The sequence below is a fragment of the Lycorma delicatula genome, chromosome 9, assembly GCF_047948215.1.
Source record: "Lycorma delicatula isolate Av1 chromosome 9, ASM4794821v1, whole genome shotgun sequence".
Taxonomy (NCBI): Eukaryota; Metazoa; Arthropoda; class Insecta; order Hemiptera; family Fulgoridae; genus Lycorma; species Lycorma delicatula.
This window is the reverse complement of record NC_134463.1, coordinates 121,872,590-121,888,868: the sequence shown is the minus strand read 5'-3', so window position 1 is coordinate 121,888,868 and position 16,279 is coordinate 121,872,590. Positions and strand designations below refer to the sequence as shown.

Sequence of the window (16,279 nt, the reverse complement as noted above, 5' to 3'; positions counted from 1 at the left end):
CATCTATTTGATAAGCATTTTTTCTTAATGCTGCATTTCCCTCTTCAGCTAAGGTCTCTAATGCATTTACAATACCAACGAAGTGATCCTTAAAAACACAGATGCTCTTGTTTTTCTCTGATCACCTAGTCACAGAATCTAGAAATGCTAACAATAAGCTTGTGTCCTAAACGGACTTATGCAAAACTGTTATATCTCTTTGATAGTTCTAATGCAGTTTCAAATTTCTGGAAATGTTTAAGTAATTCATAACAAGGTTAAGTGTGAGTAGGGCTATGGAATTAGAAGTTTTTTTTGTACTTTTGTCTCAAGATCGCCTGCACACCTTCTTTTCCAGACATGGTGGAACATCTGTTGAAGCCTAACCCCGCACGCTTATCACGGTCTAGGTTTAAGTTTGTCACAAAATCTTCAATGGTTTTGGCAGCACTCTTGGTGTTAAGTACAAGCTCTACAAAGTCTAAAAATTCTTCTTTGATTTTGTTGGCCTTTTCATTGAAGAAATGTAATCCAGCTGTTATTTGCCAGGAATATCCTTGGTTTTGTCAGCCAAAATGTTATAAACATTTTTTTTTTTTGTCTTCAGTCATTTGACTGGTTTGATGCAGCTCTCCAAGATTCCCTATCTAGTGCTAGTCGTTTCATTTCAGTATACCCTCTACATCCTACATCCCTAACAATTTGTTTTACATATTCCAAACGTGGCCTGCCTACACAATTTTTTCCTTCTACCTGTCCTTCCAATATTAAAGCGACTATTCCAGGATGCCTTAGTATGTGGCCTATAAGTCTGTCTCTTCTTTTAACTATATTTTTCCAAACGCTTCTTTCTTCATCTATTAGTCGCAATACCTCTTCATTTGTCACTTTATCCACCCATCTGATTTTTAACATTCTCCTATAGCACCACATTTCAAAAGCTTCTAATCTTTTCTTCTCAGATACTCCGATCGTCCAAGTTTCACTTCCATATAAAGCGACACTCCAAACATATGCTCTCAAAAGTTTTTTCCTGACATTTAAATTAATTTTTGATGTAAACAAATTATATTTCTTACTGAAGGCTCGTTTCACTTGTGCTATTCAGCATTTTATATCGCTCCTGCTTCGTCCATCTTTAGTAATTCTACTTCCCAAATAAAAAAATTCTTCTACCTCCATAATCTTTTCTCCTCCTATTTTCACATTCTTTGTTATTCACATCTTTGTTATTTCTACTACATTTCATTACTTTTGTTTTCTTCTTGTTTATTTTCATGCGATAGTTCTTGAGTAGGACTTCATCTATGTAGTTCATTGTTTCTTCTAAATCCTTTTTATTCTCGGCTAGAATTACTATATCATCAGCAAATCGTAGCATCTTTATCTTTTCACCTTGTACTGTTACTCCGAATCTAAATTGTTCTTTAGCATCATTAACATCACTAACATCATTAACTGCTAGATGCATGTAAAGATTAAAAAGTAACAGAGATAGGGAACATCCTTGTTGGACTTCCTTTCTTATTAAGGCTTCTTTCTTATGTTCTTCAATTATTACTGTTGCTGTTTGGTTCCCGTACATGTTAGCAATTGTTCTTCTATCTCTGTATTTGAACCCTAATTTTTTTTAAATGTTGAACATTTTATTCCAGTCTATGTTATTGAATGCCTTTTCTAGGTCTATAAATGCCAAGTATGTCGGTTTGTTTTCCTTTAATCTTCCTTCTACTATTAATCTGAGGCATAAAATTGCTTCCCTTGTCCCTATACTTTTCCTGAAACCAAATTGGTCTAACACTTCTTCCACTCTCCTCTCAATTCTTCTGTATAGAATTCTAGTTAAGATTTTTGATGCATGACTAGTTAAACTAATTGTTCTGTATTCTTCACATTTATCTGCCCCTGCTTTCTTTGGTATCATGACTATAACACTTTTTTTGAAGTCTGACGGAAATTCCCCTTTTTCATAAATATTACACACCAGTTTGTATAATCTATCAATCGCTAACTCACCTGCACTGCGCAGTAATTCTACAGGTACTCCGTCTATTCCAGGAGCCTTTCTGCCATTTAAATCTTTTAATGCTCTCTTAAATTCAGATCTCAGTATTGTTTCTCCCATTTCATCCTCCTCAACTTCCTCTTCTTCCTCTATAACACCATTTTCTAATTCATTTCCTCCGTATAACTCTTCAATATATTCCACCCATCTATCGACTTTACCTTTCGTATTATATATCGGTGTACCATCTTTGTTTAACACATTATTAGATTTTAATTTATGTACCCCAAAATTTTCCTTAACTTTCCTGTATGCTCCGTCTATTTTACCAATGTTCATTTCTCTTTCCACTTCTGAACACTTTTCTTTAATCCACTCTTCTTTTGCCAGTTTGCACTTCCTGTTTATAGCAATTCTTAATTGCCGATAGTTCCTTTTACTTTCTTCATCACTAGCATTCTTATATTTTCTACGTTCATCCATCAGCTGCAATATATCGTCTGAAACCCAAGGTTTTCTACTAGTTCTCTTTACTCCGCCTAAGTTTGCTTCTGCTGATTTAAGAATTTCCTTTTTAACATTCTCCCATTCTTCTTCTACATTTTCTACCTTATCTTGCGATAGGATCAGATCTCTTGCGATATCCTCCTCAAAAATCTTCTTTACCTCCTCTTCCTCAAGCATCTCTAAATTCCACCGATTCATCTGACACCTTTTCTTCAGGTTTTTAAACCCCAATCTACATTTCATTATCACCAAATTATGGTCGCTATCAATGTCTGCTCCAGGGTAAGTTTTTCAGTCAACGAGTTGATTTCTAAATCTTTGCTTAACCATGATATAATCTATCTGATACCTTGCAGTATCGCCTGGCTTTTTCCAAGTGTATATTCTTCTATTATGATTTTTAAATTGGGTGTTGGCAATTACTAAATTATACTTCGTGCAAAACTCCATTTTTCGGTCCCCTCTTTCATTCCTTTTGCCCAGCCCGTATTCACCCACTATATTTCCTTCCTTGCCTTTTCCAATGCTTGCATTCCAATCTCCAATTATTATTAAATTTTCATCTCCTTTTACGTGTTTAATTGCTTCATCAATCTCTTCGTATACACACTCTACATCATCATCATCAAGGGCGCTTGTAGGCATATAGACGTTAACAATCGTTGTCGGTTTAGGTTTTAGGCTATAAACATAAGCTTTTTTTAACCCTTGTAATGATGTGATCCCTGATTATAGTGTCACATAGATCAGTTATTTAATTTTGGATGATAGACAATTGGTATGATGTGTTTTTCAGTTCATGTTCAAAATGGTCTTTTAGTTGTGATTCACCTGCTTTAATAAGAAAATTGGATAATTTGATAAGTACGTCTTCACCCAGATTTTTGCCTCTAGGAGGAAATTATGTATGATGGAAAAAATGATGCAGCAAACAGTTGAGAACAGTACTTTTTTTGTGTTTTCTATTTATTTTTGTGAAGACTGGTGAAGTTGGATGTTCACTGGTTCCCGTGAATGCCTCCGTGAATGATTTTGCAGATTCCATTGCTGTCTGATGTCCCTGGGACTGTACATGTGCTTTGTAATAATCATGCATGTCCTTAATGAAAGGTCTGATGAAAAAAGAACCCAAACCACCTCTCATTGTTCTGACTGATAGTGAAAACAACACATAATATTTACAGAAAGCACCTTTGAGTTGCCTTGAGTAAGCTAGCGATGGTGAAAGTGCATCCAGCCATTGGTGACTGAATTTCCTCTTGGGTTGTTTAGCATCTGTCACAAAATTGTAGCTCTTCAAAGGTCCAAGAGATTTTCCAAATGTACCGGCATAGTGCTTGCCAGGCCGAAGAATTTTCCACTGTCATCTTTATGACAACCTTGACTGCAATTTCACTTTCACTATGTTGCACATTGGTTTGAATCATAGAAGAAGGCCCTATAATCAAAGTGTTTGAACCAAAGGGTGGTTGTACTTCCTTGTCCTCATCTGCATTGCTGCTGCTGGTATTTTATTTTGTTTTAAATTCATCGCAAAAAAATAAATAAATTTCATTTGCCCCCACGTGATATGCTGATGATTATAATAGTAGTGCAATCTTTGAATTTCAGCCAATGCTACTCTGTCGTACCAGCCCCACCATATCAGAACATGTTCTTTGATGTATGAATGATTTTCATTCTCTAGAGAAAGGTACCTCCAAGCACTTCTATTAAATTATGGAAACTGTAGCTGCCCAGATCTAAAATGAGGATTATTACAGTTGTGAATTAAACCAAGTGATAATAACAAAAAAAGACCTTGACTTAGACATGAACTTCAAGAGGTAGCATCTGGACTGATCTTAAAACTATTTGAACTTATTAATACAATATTATTGATCATGCACCACAGCAACCCCATCACAAGCTTTTGTCAGCCATCAAGATAGACCTAAAATGGGCTGAAGAGCAGAGCATGTTTATTTATTATACCATATCAGAAGTATTATTTTAAACTAAATTTTAATTAAATCAAAAAAATTCATTGGAAGGTTTAAATCCAACAGAATGAAGCTGAAAAAATTTACATTAACGATTAAAACTGTAAGAACATGAAAACAGGTATAATATCACAGTTCACAGGCACTTAAACAATAGTGTACTAAAAATTAGCGACATCAAGTGCATTTTTAGTTGTCTCAAGCAGTTCCTTCTGTGTACATTTGGCTGGGCAAAGATGCCCTATAATTACATCCAATTACAGGGCATGACTCATTGTAATATGAAAAAAATGCCAGAAACCTTTTTTAATTTTTTTTTTATCAAATATTTCACACACAAAAATATTTTTTTGATGAATTTTGCAGCAACAAAATTAGATCTTATTATAAACCATTGTAGCAATTAATTTAATTAAAAAATCTCAGTTGCTGTCTACCAATAGGTTTATATTCTTTCTTGAATTATCTTTTGCTGGGTATTGACACCCAGGAGTCTGATATTTTTAGTATTTTGGTACTGATACTGATATCTAGCCTCAAGTAGTTCAGACTACCAAGATTATCTATATGATAAATTTTATGTTAAACTAAAATTAATTATTTCCATCTTTTTTTCTTCTTTAATATAACTGTCCAAACACATATATCAACTGGTGTTCCAAACATTTTACGTTTATTATAATATTAATTAAAAAATATTATACCAGTTTAAGCTGGTAGTTTTGTCATGTGGTATTATATTTGTTAAAAATTCTAGGAGCAATAAATTACTAATTATTTTGAATTATTAAATCTATATAAATAATATTTTTAGATATTTTTAGGTAGATTTTTTCTAATATTTATTTATTTATTTTTTTTAAGGGACACCTCTTCAGTGTCAGTTTTTTTTATAACAAGTGATAATTTATTACTGAAGTAAAATCTGCATTTTTTATTAGCTTTATCATGCTTAATAAAATAAATATTACAAATAATAAAGTGGGAAGTATTATATAAATTGAACTTTTATCTAATTTATATGTAAACAGTTTAATTGAAATGTTTTCATTTAATTTGATACATTTAAAAATATTAGCTAATCCATTAGTTTAATATTAAACATATATATATGTAAGTATAAAATTAACCTTTTATCTATTAATATTTAAACCATTTTATCATTTAAAATTTAAAACATCATATCTTTAAGAGTACAGTCAGATATGAAATAATTCAATAGAAATCTGTTAGTCATTTACTGTTTAAATTCCCATTACTCAGATTATAAATATTTTATTTGGTGTTCTTTTACATAAATTTCAATGAATCAAGCTAAAGTTATTTTTGATAGATCCTACAGTCTTTTATAACAAGTAAAATGGAAACAGTTTATGAAGAAGATGAAGATTTGGAATTCTTTGAAGAATTTCATAGATTAGCAATGTTATTGTAAGTTATTGTTTTTATTACTGTTTAATTTTAACCTATTAATTAATTATAACGTAAAAATAACTATGAAATCATCCTCACAGAAATGTACTAGTAGAATGAGATGTTACATAACAAGTAAATGAAAATATAATTTTGAGATATTGTTTAATTGTATTATTAAAAAATGATTTAGGTTAAAACAGTCATGTTATATTTCTTACCATCTTATTTCTTATCACACACCTCGTCATCATGTTAGGCCATGGGTGTTGTTTATTGTCCACTAGTCGAATAATGTGCACATTAATAATATAAAAATAAATAATAATATTTCTTATCAAATTATGCAGAAGATAGTTGCTATTGGACCACCATATATTTGACTTTTCTCTTTATTTAAGTAAAAATTTTATGGTTGTACTATATGGGTTTTTTATTACCATCAGAATAAATTAAATTTATCTTCAATAAAATTTATGAAACCAGTTTTATGTCCAATGTGATTCACTAATATAAAAGTTTTATTTGACATATAAATATACAGAAAGAATATAAATTTTTTGATTAAAAAAAATCATTAAAAATTATGAAAATGTTTTCAAATTAAAGTAACTATAATTCTATGACCTTTTATGTCAAAGAAGTGTACACAATGCATTGTTACACTACAGAAAGATTAAAGATTAATTTACACAGTAGTCTTTCATACAGTACTGACACATGTAAACTGCCTGAGATACAAAAGACCCCAGTCACAGCTGCTTTCTCTGATATTCATTTTACAGCCAGTCCTTGTGGTGAACAGAATGAAAGTACGACTTGCTGAGCTGAAAATCATATGGATTTTGATGGGATTAGCATGCTGTGCAAACATATATTTGGCAGCAGCAACCCACTTCACTCCTCATCTTTCATATTAACCCTGACATGGATTGCTTGTTATTCTTAGGGATAGCTATATCATATTCAGCGACAATCATTATGGTTACAACACTTTAACGTACATTTTAAATTTTAAAGGTATTTTGCAGCCAATTATCTGTAACCTCTTCAAAGGAGTTTCTGGTTGCATTGTTGTTAACAGCACCTGTCTTAAGAAGGTTAGAAAACCTTTTAGTATGATAATCAAATAATGCATTTAATCAATATTGTGCTTGTTTCATTGATACATGTTTGTTTAATCATTTGTTTCTGTCAAATTCTATGAGTTTGTAAATTTCATGTAATTCAAATGTTTACATCTTTGTTTTTATATGCTATGTCTAAAATTTGCATGTTGTGGAATTAGGAACATAATATAGTGATCTTTTACAGATAATGTTGTTGTGTTTGAGTCTGTAATGGGTGTATGCCCAGTATAGTCTCTCTTATTTAATATTTATAATTACTACAGTTTAATTTGCCTACTCCTAGGTTGCTGTATTTTTTAGATTGTGTTTTGCCAGTATTCTGTATGATCTTGTGTATGTTGTATGACTTGCTTGTTTTTGTTAGTGTTATGTATCTTCAGTACAACTTATTAGTGTCAGATGTTTTATTATATCAGGTTATTCAGTGTAGTTTTTGACAAAAGTGACTAAAATATACCGGACAAAGGTGTATGTACCAGGGTTGTTTGAAAGGTTCTCAGCCTGATACAGAGATTGTATAAATATGAACTTATAACTATGGTATTTATCAAGGATAATCCTTTAGACTGTGTTTAGTTGCTTAAATGCAGTTATTGGGTAAAGCAAACAAGTTTTGACATTTTCTGAAAAATATATAAAATTAAAGTTGACCTATCATAATATTCTTAAAAACATTATGAAAAAAAGTTTATTCCTGATGTTCATACAAAAAGAGCTAGATTCCACTTTAAAGGATTCTTCCCCCTCATTTTCAATGGTAAAAAATTAGGCTGCAGAATTTAAACATGGTCAAGGATCCATTCAAGATGATGAACTCTCGGGATGTCAAAAACCACTACCACTGATGAAATTATTACAAAAATCTACAATACAGTATTAAATAATCGCCAACTGAAAGTACACAAGCTTCCAGACATCGCAAACATCTTGACAAACCATGTCCACTACATTTTACATGATGTTTTGGGTATGAAAAAGCTTTCTGCTCGGTGAGTGCTGCGTCTGTTAAGTTTTGACCAAAAAAGCATTTGACTGAACACTTCTGTAACAATGTATAGACTTATTTAAATGCAATTCTACTGAATTTAAACAACATTTTATAACAGTAAATGAAACGTGAATTCACCAATACAGGCCAGAAACCAAATAGCAGTCTAAATTGTAAATGGGAACAGGTGAAAGTGTGCCAAAGAAAATGGAAAATTGTTCCATCTGCAGGAAAAGTCATGGCTATGTTTTTTTGGGATTCTTGTGATGTGGTACTCATAGACTACTAGAAAAAGGCAGGCCCATCACCAGGAAGTATTATGCTTTACTACTTTCTTTTTCCTGTTTAGCCTCCGGTAACTACCGTTTAGATAATTCTTCAGAGGATGAATGAGGATGATGATATGTATGAGTGTAAATGAAGTGTAGTCTTGTACATTCTCAGTTCGACCATTCCTGAGATGTGTGGTTAATTGAAACCCAACCACCAAAGAACACCGGTATCCACGAGCAATGCACCGGTATGCTTTACTACTGGAGCAATTGAAGGGTACTATTCAACCTAAACAGCCACATCTGTATAAACAGAAAGTCCTCTTTCATCATGATAATGCTCTTACACACATGTTCCAGGTTGTTGCTGCGAAACTTGATGATGTATGCTTTGAAGTGTTTTCATATGAACTGTATTTGCTTTGAAGTGTTTCCACATGCACCATGTTACTTTCTCTTCCCAAACCTAAAAAATGACTCGCTGGATGAAGATTTACTTCAAATGAGGTAGTCAAAACTGATATTACTGCTTATTAGCTGGATAAATTGCATTATACTGTGGGTATTAAAAAGTTGGAAAGTCATTGGTCTAAATATATTGAATTATAAGGTGAATATGTTTAAAAATTGAAAAAATCCTGCATTTTCTATATTAGGCTGAGAACTTTCTGAATGATCCTTGAATTACATAATGTAACATGATAAAATATCATGTTTATACTTTACAGAGTGATAAGATATGATGTGTTAGGTGAATTAGTTATAGTAGGCCTTCTACAAACTTTCTTTGTCTTCTCTTTTAAAGATGTGTTAATTACCTATTTTGGATACAGTGCAAGTCAAATAGGATGTGTAAAATGAATGGATTAACCAAAACTTCAAATGTTACATACGGTACATTAAAAACAAAGATCTCAACATTCTTCAGTAACAAAAAATTTAAAAACGAAGCTATTTGATAAAAATAATTTATTAAATGAACAAGAATATTAATATATCGGATTACATAAATGATTGTTTTAAATCATTGCAAGACAAGTTCCACTAATAACCAACAATACCAGAAAATTTATTGAGAAAGTTATTAAAAGGAACTTTTTATTGAAAAAATAATCTCTGAGTATCCATCAGTAAACCTTCGTCTCCTGTCTGAGAGCTGGTGACCTGATTCATATTGCACTGACAATTTCATGCTATAGCTCATGGTCCTTTGCCATTCAAATCAATATGACAAACGTTTCTCCAGCCGCCTCTTCAATTTGGCCCACCCATCTTTTTGTCAGTCTTCCATGTGACCTGCCGCCCTTGATTCTCCCTGTATTACTAGCTTCTCAAGATTTTTGCCAGACCTACAGATTATATGGCTGAAAAAGTAGAGATTACACTGGAAACATACTGCAGACAACCTCCTTTGCATATCCAATTTGTTTATAATCAAGTTGTTTGTCCTCTTTTCCATCTATGTGACGCCGAGCATTCTTCATAAGCCCACATTTTGAATGCATCAATTCTCCTCCAGTCTTCCACTTACGGTTCAGGTCTCAATGCCATACCTGACTACTGGGAAGACTAATAGTAGTACTTGAAGCTGTCTCAGCTTTGCATTTCTTGTGATTGCCTTATTCTTCCAAATAAATGTCCATTTCAGCCAGTGAGCCTCCATCCTGTGGATCCTAAATATATGAAATGGTCCACCTTTTAGAACTCACACTGCGAATCACTGACTGGAAGATCGTTGGCTGTGTCTACAATTATAACTTTTGTTTTTCCAGTGTTTAACTTCAGCCCTAGCGTTTCATTTTCTTGCTGAACTTGGTTGAGGAACTCCTTCATTTCAACTTCAGAGCCTGCAAACAGGGTCATATCATCATCAAACCTTAAGTTGGTTATACACTGCTCCTATTTGTATACCACCATGCCATTTTTTCAGGCTCTTCTGGGTGATATCGTCACTGTAAATGTTGAATAAGACTGGGCAGAATATATCCCTGTGTCTAACCACTGAGCTGTTCTTTACATATAGATTCTGAATGACAGTAACAAGATTATCAGGAATGCCCATCAGTTTCAATACTTGCCACAGATCTTTCCACCTGACCGAGTTAAAGGGATTGCCATAATCTACAAGAGGATTGATGAACTCTCTGGCTTTCTCTACCAATTGTCTAATATTTAGAATTTGCTCATGTGTACTATTTTCTTTGACAAATCTGGCTTGCTGTGCAGGAATTTCTCTATCTAGATAGTATCGTAGATGTTCATGCAATATATACAACAAAACTTTACTCGCATATGAAATCAGAGAAATGGCTCTATAATTTTCGCAGCGCTGCATGGGGCTTTTTTTATGTAGGAACTCCAAGATTGCCCACTTATCAGGCCATTTTCCGATTAACCATATGAATTTACAAATCTGGTGCATAGCTTTAACACCCAATTAAATGTGATTTGTTTTCATATTTCCTCTAACATAAGGAAATTACAATTTGAAAACAGAAATTGTTTAGATTAATCTTTCTTCATGATATTGTTGTACTAAAATGCATTGAAATAAATAAATTTCATCTAAATAAGTCCATTTCATATTATCACATAAGTTTTGAGGTCATGTAATGAATTTTTCGTTAAACAAAAAAGAAATAATTTTGAATTGGTAGATAATTCAATACATAGATCATATCAGGAATGGATAAATGTACTACTTCACAAATAAAAAAGGAACTATTACAATTTGCCTGGATGGATCAAAAGAAACTATGATAAAATCCTGATCATAACAGTTTACAAAATGTAGATTTAATTATAAAATAAAAAATAGATGTAATTAAAGCTATATGAATATAATTAATAAGAATAATTTAGAATATAGAAATAATATTAAAGTAAATAAATGAAGATAATAAACAAAAAAAAAATATACAATAAACAAAACACATTCAGTAAGTGTTAATGAAAATTATTTAAGCACATATTTCTGTATTTGTTGAACAGAAATGCAGAAAATTCTAAGCTTCTTTAATTAGTATTTGAAAAATTCATAGAGAGTAAAAAAAATCTTTTATTTAAATAAATTGGTGGAGGATTTTTTTAATGGTTTGGTAATTTATTAAAATTGGTAGAATTAGAATAAAGCCCTTCAGTTTTATAGAGGTGGATATTAATATTTTTTAAGAATAAGTTGTAAAACATAACTAAACACACAGTTATTAAATTGAATAAATTTAATTGAAATTTTAATAAATTTATTTAATTGAATAAAATATCATATAATAATCATACAACAGCTGAACCAAATTTAATGAAATTTGCAAATAAACCAAGTTTTAATTAAAACTTGGTTGAGATTTTATTCAGTTTTTGTTAGTAAAATTTTTTGAAACTATGGTTGGGGATTTCTTGGCCTAGTGATACATAAGAATGGAAATTAGATGAATGTTGTGTTTTTGATTAAGTTTTCTGTTCAGCAGTCTTATAAAGTTTACAATAGTTTGAATTAAAATTAAATATCATTAACATTCATTTACAATGTATGCTCTTTAATAGGTTGTCATTAGGAAGGGCTATTGGCAAAAATGTTATCAAATAAAAAGTTTCCTGTAAGAAAGTGAAATAATATTATTAATAAAATTATATCTCATAACATTTATGAAATTTTTTTTATGAGGATACTATCATCTTATTAAAGAATACTTAAGTTAATAACATATAAAAATTATTTATCTGAATAAAATGATAGGAGAAAATGATGCCTGGTTTCTTAAATAAATTATTAGTTTATGAGCTAATATTAAAAAGAAAATCATAATTTATATTATTCAGGTACTGATTTATTAAATGTGCATGCTCAATTTACAGCTTATTTTGCAGTTTTTCAACAATCACCAGTCTTATTATATGCTAACAAAAAAAAGTGTATTTATCCATTAAAAAAGGGAATAAAGGCCAACAAAAATGTTTTTATGTTTAAATAAATGTAATGATTATTATTATTATTTTTAATTATTTACATTAGTCTGTCTCCGTTATTATGTATAAATATTTATATTCTTACTTTCTAACTGAAGATTGTGCGTGCATATGTTTGTTTGTATTTTTTTAAGATTAATAATTGAATTGCCTAATTTAATTTTTTTTATGAAAAATAAAGATAATAAACTAGATAAATTAATTCTATTATTGATAGTATTTAAGGTAATATTTTTAAGTAATACAATAAAACTTAGATATGATGTGTTAGTTTTAAATTTATAAATACTTTTTACATTGAATATAATTCTTTTTATTAAAATAATTATTTAAATTAATGTTGAAGCTAAAATTTCTCTCATTTTTTATATTAAAAATAACTTTACTTTGTACATGGAGATATTCTTATACCCACAATATTGCATATAATTTGTACCAATAAGTTAATAACAAAATTGAATGCTGGAAGGGAAAACAAGCCATACTACCTGGGTTGAGATCTGAAAGGAGCCAATCCAACACTTTATCCAGTTTTTACAAAATGTATCAAAAACTAAAAATCTAGTAACAATGAATTTTTTTCTATTTAAACTATTATTATTATTATTTGTGGAAAGAGTGAGAGAAGTTTTTTAATCTTTTTTTTTCACTATTTCTAATGGTCTTTGAAAGTTTCTTGATACACTTTCACCAGACTGCATTAGGGTTCTGATAGTACTCATAGGTGACAAAAGGACTGCTCGCTCTATTTATTAGAGACATATTTAATTGATTTATTATTTACTTTTCCTTTTTTAACAATAACATCTACCAATTACAACTGTTTTTAGCAATTGAAACATATAACTATAATAAATTTTAATTAATTTGATAATGCTTGTAAACAAAACTACTGGGTTCGTGCTAAAATGTAGGCTTACTATGATAAAATCTAATATACAAATATTTCTTATTATTAAGGTTAAGAATTAATTGCTTGTGAACATTTATAATAGTATATCCTGCATCTGTACATTACATAAATTTGCGTATCATTAAACATCTGTTACAAACAATTATTCATGCTTTATTATTAAATTTTGATTATGATATTGAGAATATATTAGTTATAAATAAAATTATAAAATTAATGCTGTAATCATACTCATAAGCAATTATACTCTCCACTATCATAGTTTACTTGCATCATAGTAGATTTTATTGATCATGATATGATTTGAAGAAGTAAGCCAATAATTCCATGTACACAACTGCTAAAAGTAAGAGAAAAATGACATAATTAGCTATATTATAATGAATATATTACAACTTTATGAAAGTCAATAAATTTCTTCTGAGAAATTTTTACGAAGTGAATTTTTTCTTGCCGTTAGTGCAAAAATGAAAGCCAGGTAGACTAGTAAACTACATAGGTTGGTTTCATTAAAATTAAATTTTATTGTAAAGATATTCAAAATTTAATAATCAGCTAAACTAGATTATTCTTTTTCTGTGAATTAAATTAATGAATTAATTTTTTAGTAATTATATACAGATTTAATAAAGGTACTGATGTCGAGATATTTTAGCTCCTTCCATTTTATATTCGTTAATCTCAGCATCTTTTTTTGCCAATAAATTAAATAACATTTTTTCTCTCGCTTGTAGCTCTTCAATCATTTGAATTAATGGAAAAGTTAAATGTTGACAAAGCTGTTAACAGAATAATTATATAAATTAATATATATATATATATATATAACATAATCAATCAAGATATTTTAATGAATTTTTTCAACAAAACCCATAAATAAAATCAGCTCACTGTCACAATCAATGTATAAATAAATATTTTATTTAGATCTATGTATAATTATACGTTATACAGATCATATCAGGAATGAGTATGTATGCTACTCCATAGATAAAAAAGACCACCCCAGAGCTGCCTGGATGGATCAAGGAAATCTACCTTTGTTAGAGCAGTACCACAAAATATAAACTGGTTATAAAAAAGTCTGATTAGAGTCTTTATTAATACATAAAAATAACAAAAATATTGATTTAAATAAATAACATTCTAGAACGAATTAATGTAAATTATTTGAACACCTTAAACAAAAATTTCAGATTTTATATATTTTTTTGAAATATATCAGCAGAATATTATTGATAATATAAACAAAAAAAATTTCATTTTGTATAAATTGGTGGAAAGGTTTTTTAAATGGTTCAATAATTTATCAAATATCATAATGGAGGTATGATTAAGGGCCTTTCTTATATGATGAAAAATAATGTTTACATGTTAGTAGTTTCTTTGTTTGGTTTGCTAAAATAGAATATTGATAATTTTTTAGTTATACAGAAAGATTATTGTGAGAGGTGCTTGTAAAACTGATGCTGATTCAAAACATCAAAATAAACAAAAAAAAATTCAGGTGTACAACAAATGCCCTCGCTTCATTTTTCTTGTTTCCACCATTTTGGGTTTTTTTTCAATAAAAATCTGTATTATAAAAACAGACTGAGTTATTTTAATGAAATTTGATGTATATGTTTCCAAAACATCTACAAAATAATAAGTTCAAAATTTTACTTCTGAAAATTCTGAAATGGTGACCATTTAATTCTTTTAATTACAAATAGTTCCATAACTATTAGTTTTATTAGATTAATTAGTAAATATTACATTTTTATTAGATAACTTATTAAGCTTTCCATTATAAACAAAATTATACCTCATTTGTTCAAATCAATTGTTAAACAGCTGAGATAGGGCTGAAATTATTTGAATGGATCTTAAAAATTGTGCTGTCTACAATTTTGTGCCTGTTTTCATTTCCTTCACTAACTGAATTAAAATAACAATTTCTATTATTGTTATTATTATAACAATAATAGAATAACAATATACAAGAAGACACCTCCCTTTTATATGCCATTTTTTTTTATTTACTAAGATGATACATACTTTTAAATTATGATTTGACTGTCCTATTTTTTGTATCTTGCAAACATATTTTAATTTTTTTTAATAAGTCCTGAATGATAATATTATATTTCAGATTGTTATATATAAACATAATAAAAATTTAAGAATTATAACCGTAGTGTTTTATCAAGATGCTTCAAAATGGTTTGATTTTGTTGCAGACAAGTTTAATTTAATCATCCGATGAAAATTTATCAAGTCTAGAAATTTCTTGTTATAATTATATTAATAGGAAGCTTATGTATAATGTTAGCTTATGCTATAATGTCTCTTTGAAAAGCACAATGAAATAGTTGTGTCTTGTCTTGTTTAAAGTCAAATAGTTATGACCCAACTAGAGAATGATTTTTGATTGCTAATGTATAATTTTCTAGTCTTTCAAAGTAATTTAAAAGACTTCACTAATTTCAGTGGTGGACAAGCTTTGAGCTTATGTTGTGAATTAATTCATCAAGCAAAAAAAAAAAAATTCAGGTGTAGTTACATTAATATCATTTGCAAAGAAGATAACAATGAATGATTTGAGATTTTAGGAAATCATTCATTAATAAATAATAAGAACAAGGAAGTTAGGTTATTTTTGTGTACCACATGTTAAAACATTTTATTATTCCTGATTTTCTGATTTTGAGAAAGACTGAAACGTTGGTGTTTTTCTTTAGTTTGAAAATTTTTCTATTTTTTTTTTTAAATCAATCGGACTAACACTCATAAAAATGTTGTGTACCTGAGTTGGCTATTAAAAGTGATAGAAAAAAAGAAGTTGTTACTAAAAGCAATTTGTTATAACTGTAAAAAAAACAACATTAATTTTGTTTTCAGAATAGTGAATAATATTTAATAACAGAATTAATAAAATCATGTCTTTTTTTATTTTTTTTACCTTTTCAGGAGTAGTGAGAGTGAGGATGAACTGAAACTTGAAAATGATACCTTTCAAGTACGAGATGAAATTCAGCGTAAGTTGATTTCCAGTTTTTAAAAGTTCTTTCTTAATTTGTAATTGTTTCGGATCTATTAATTCAAATATTCTTTTAATAAGTATAACTGGTTCAGCTTCATA

At 29.5% G+C, this 16,279-nt stretch overlaps 1 protein-coding gene across 2 annotated transcripts in view; it reads left to right on the top strand.

The window, feature by feature from the left end:
- Positions 1–5,791: 5,791 nt before the first annotated feature.
- LOC142330135 (abl interactor 2-like) overlaps positions 5,792–16,279 on the top strand; it is a 59,051-nt gene continuing 48,563 nt past the window's right edge. The window contains exons 1-2 of one of the 2 annotated variants that reach the window (XM_075375227.1): positions 5,792–5,904; positions 16,108–16,175. In XM_075375227.1, coding sequence (XP_075231342.1) covers positions 5,834–5,904; positions 16,108–16,175 — 139 coding nt within the window. In that variant the 5' untranslated portion in view covers positions 5,792–5,833. Of the gene's footprint in view, positions 5,905–8,641; positions 8,784–16,107; positions 16,176–16,279 lie in introns of those variants that run through there. The other variant, XM_075375226.1, reaches the window with a different exon arrangement.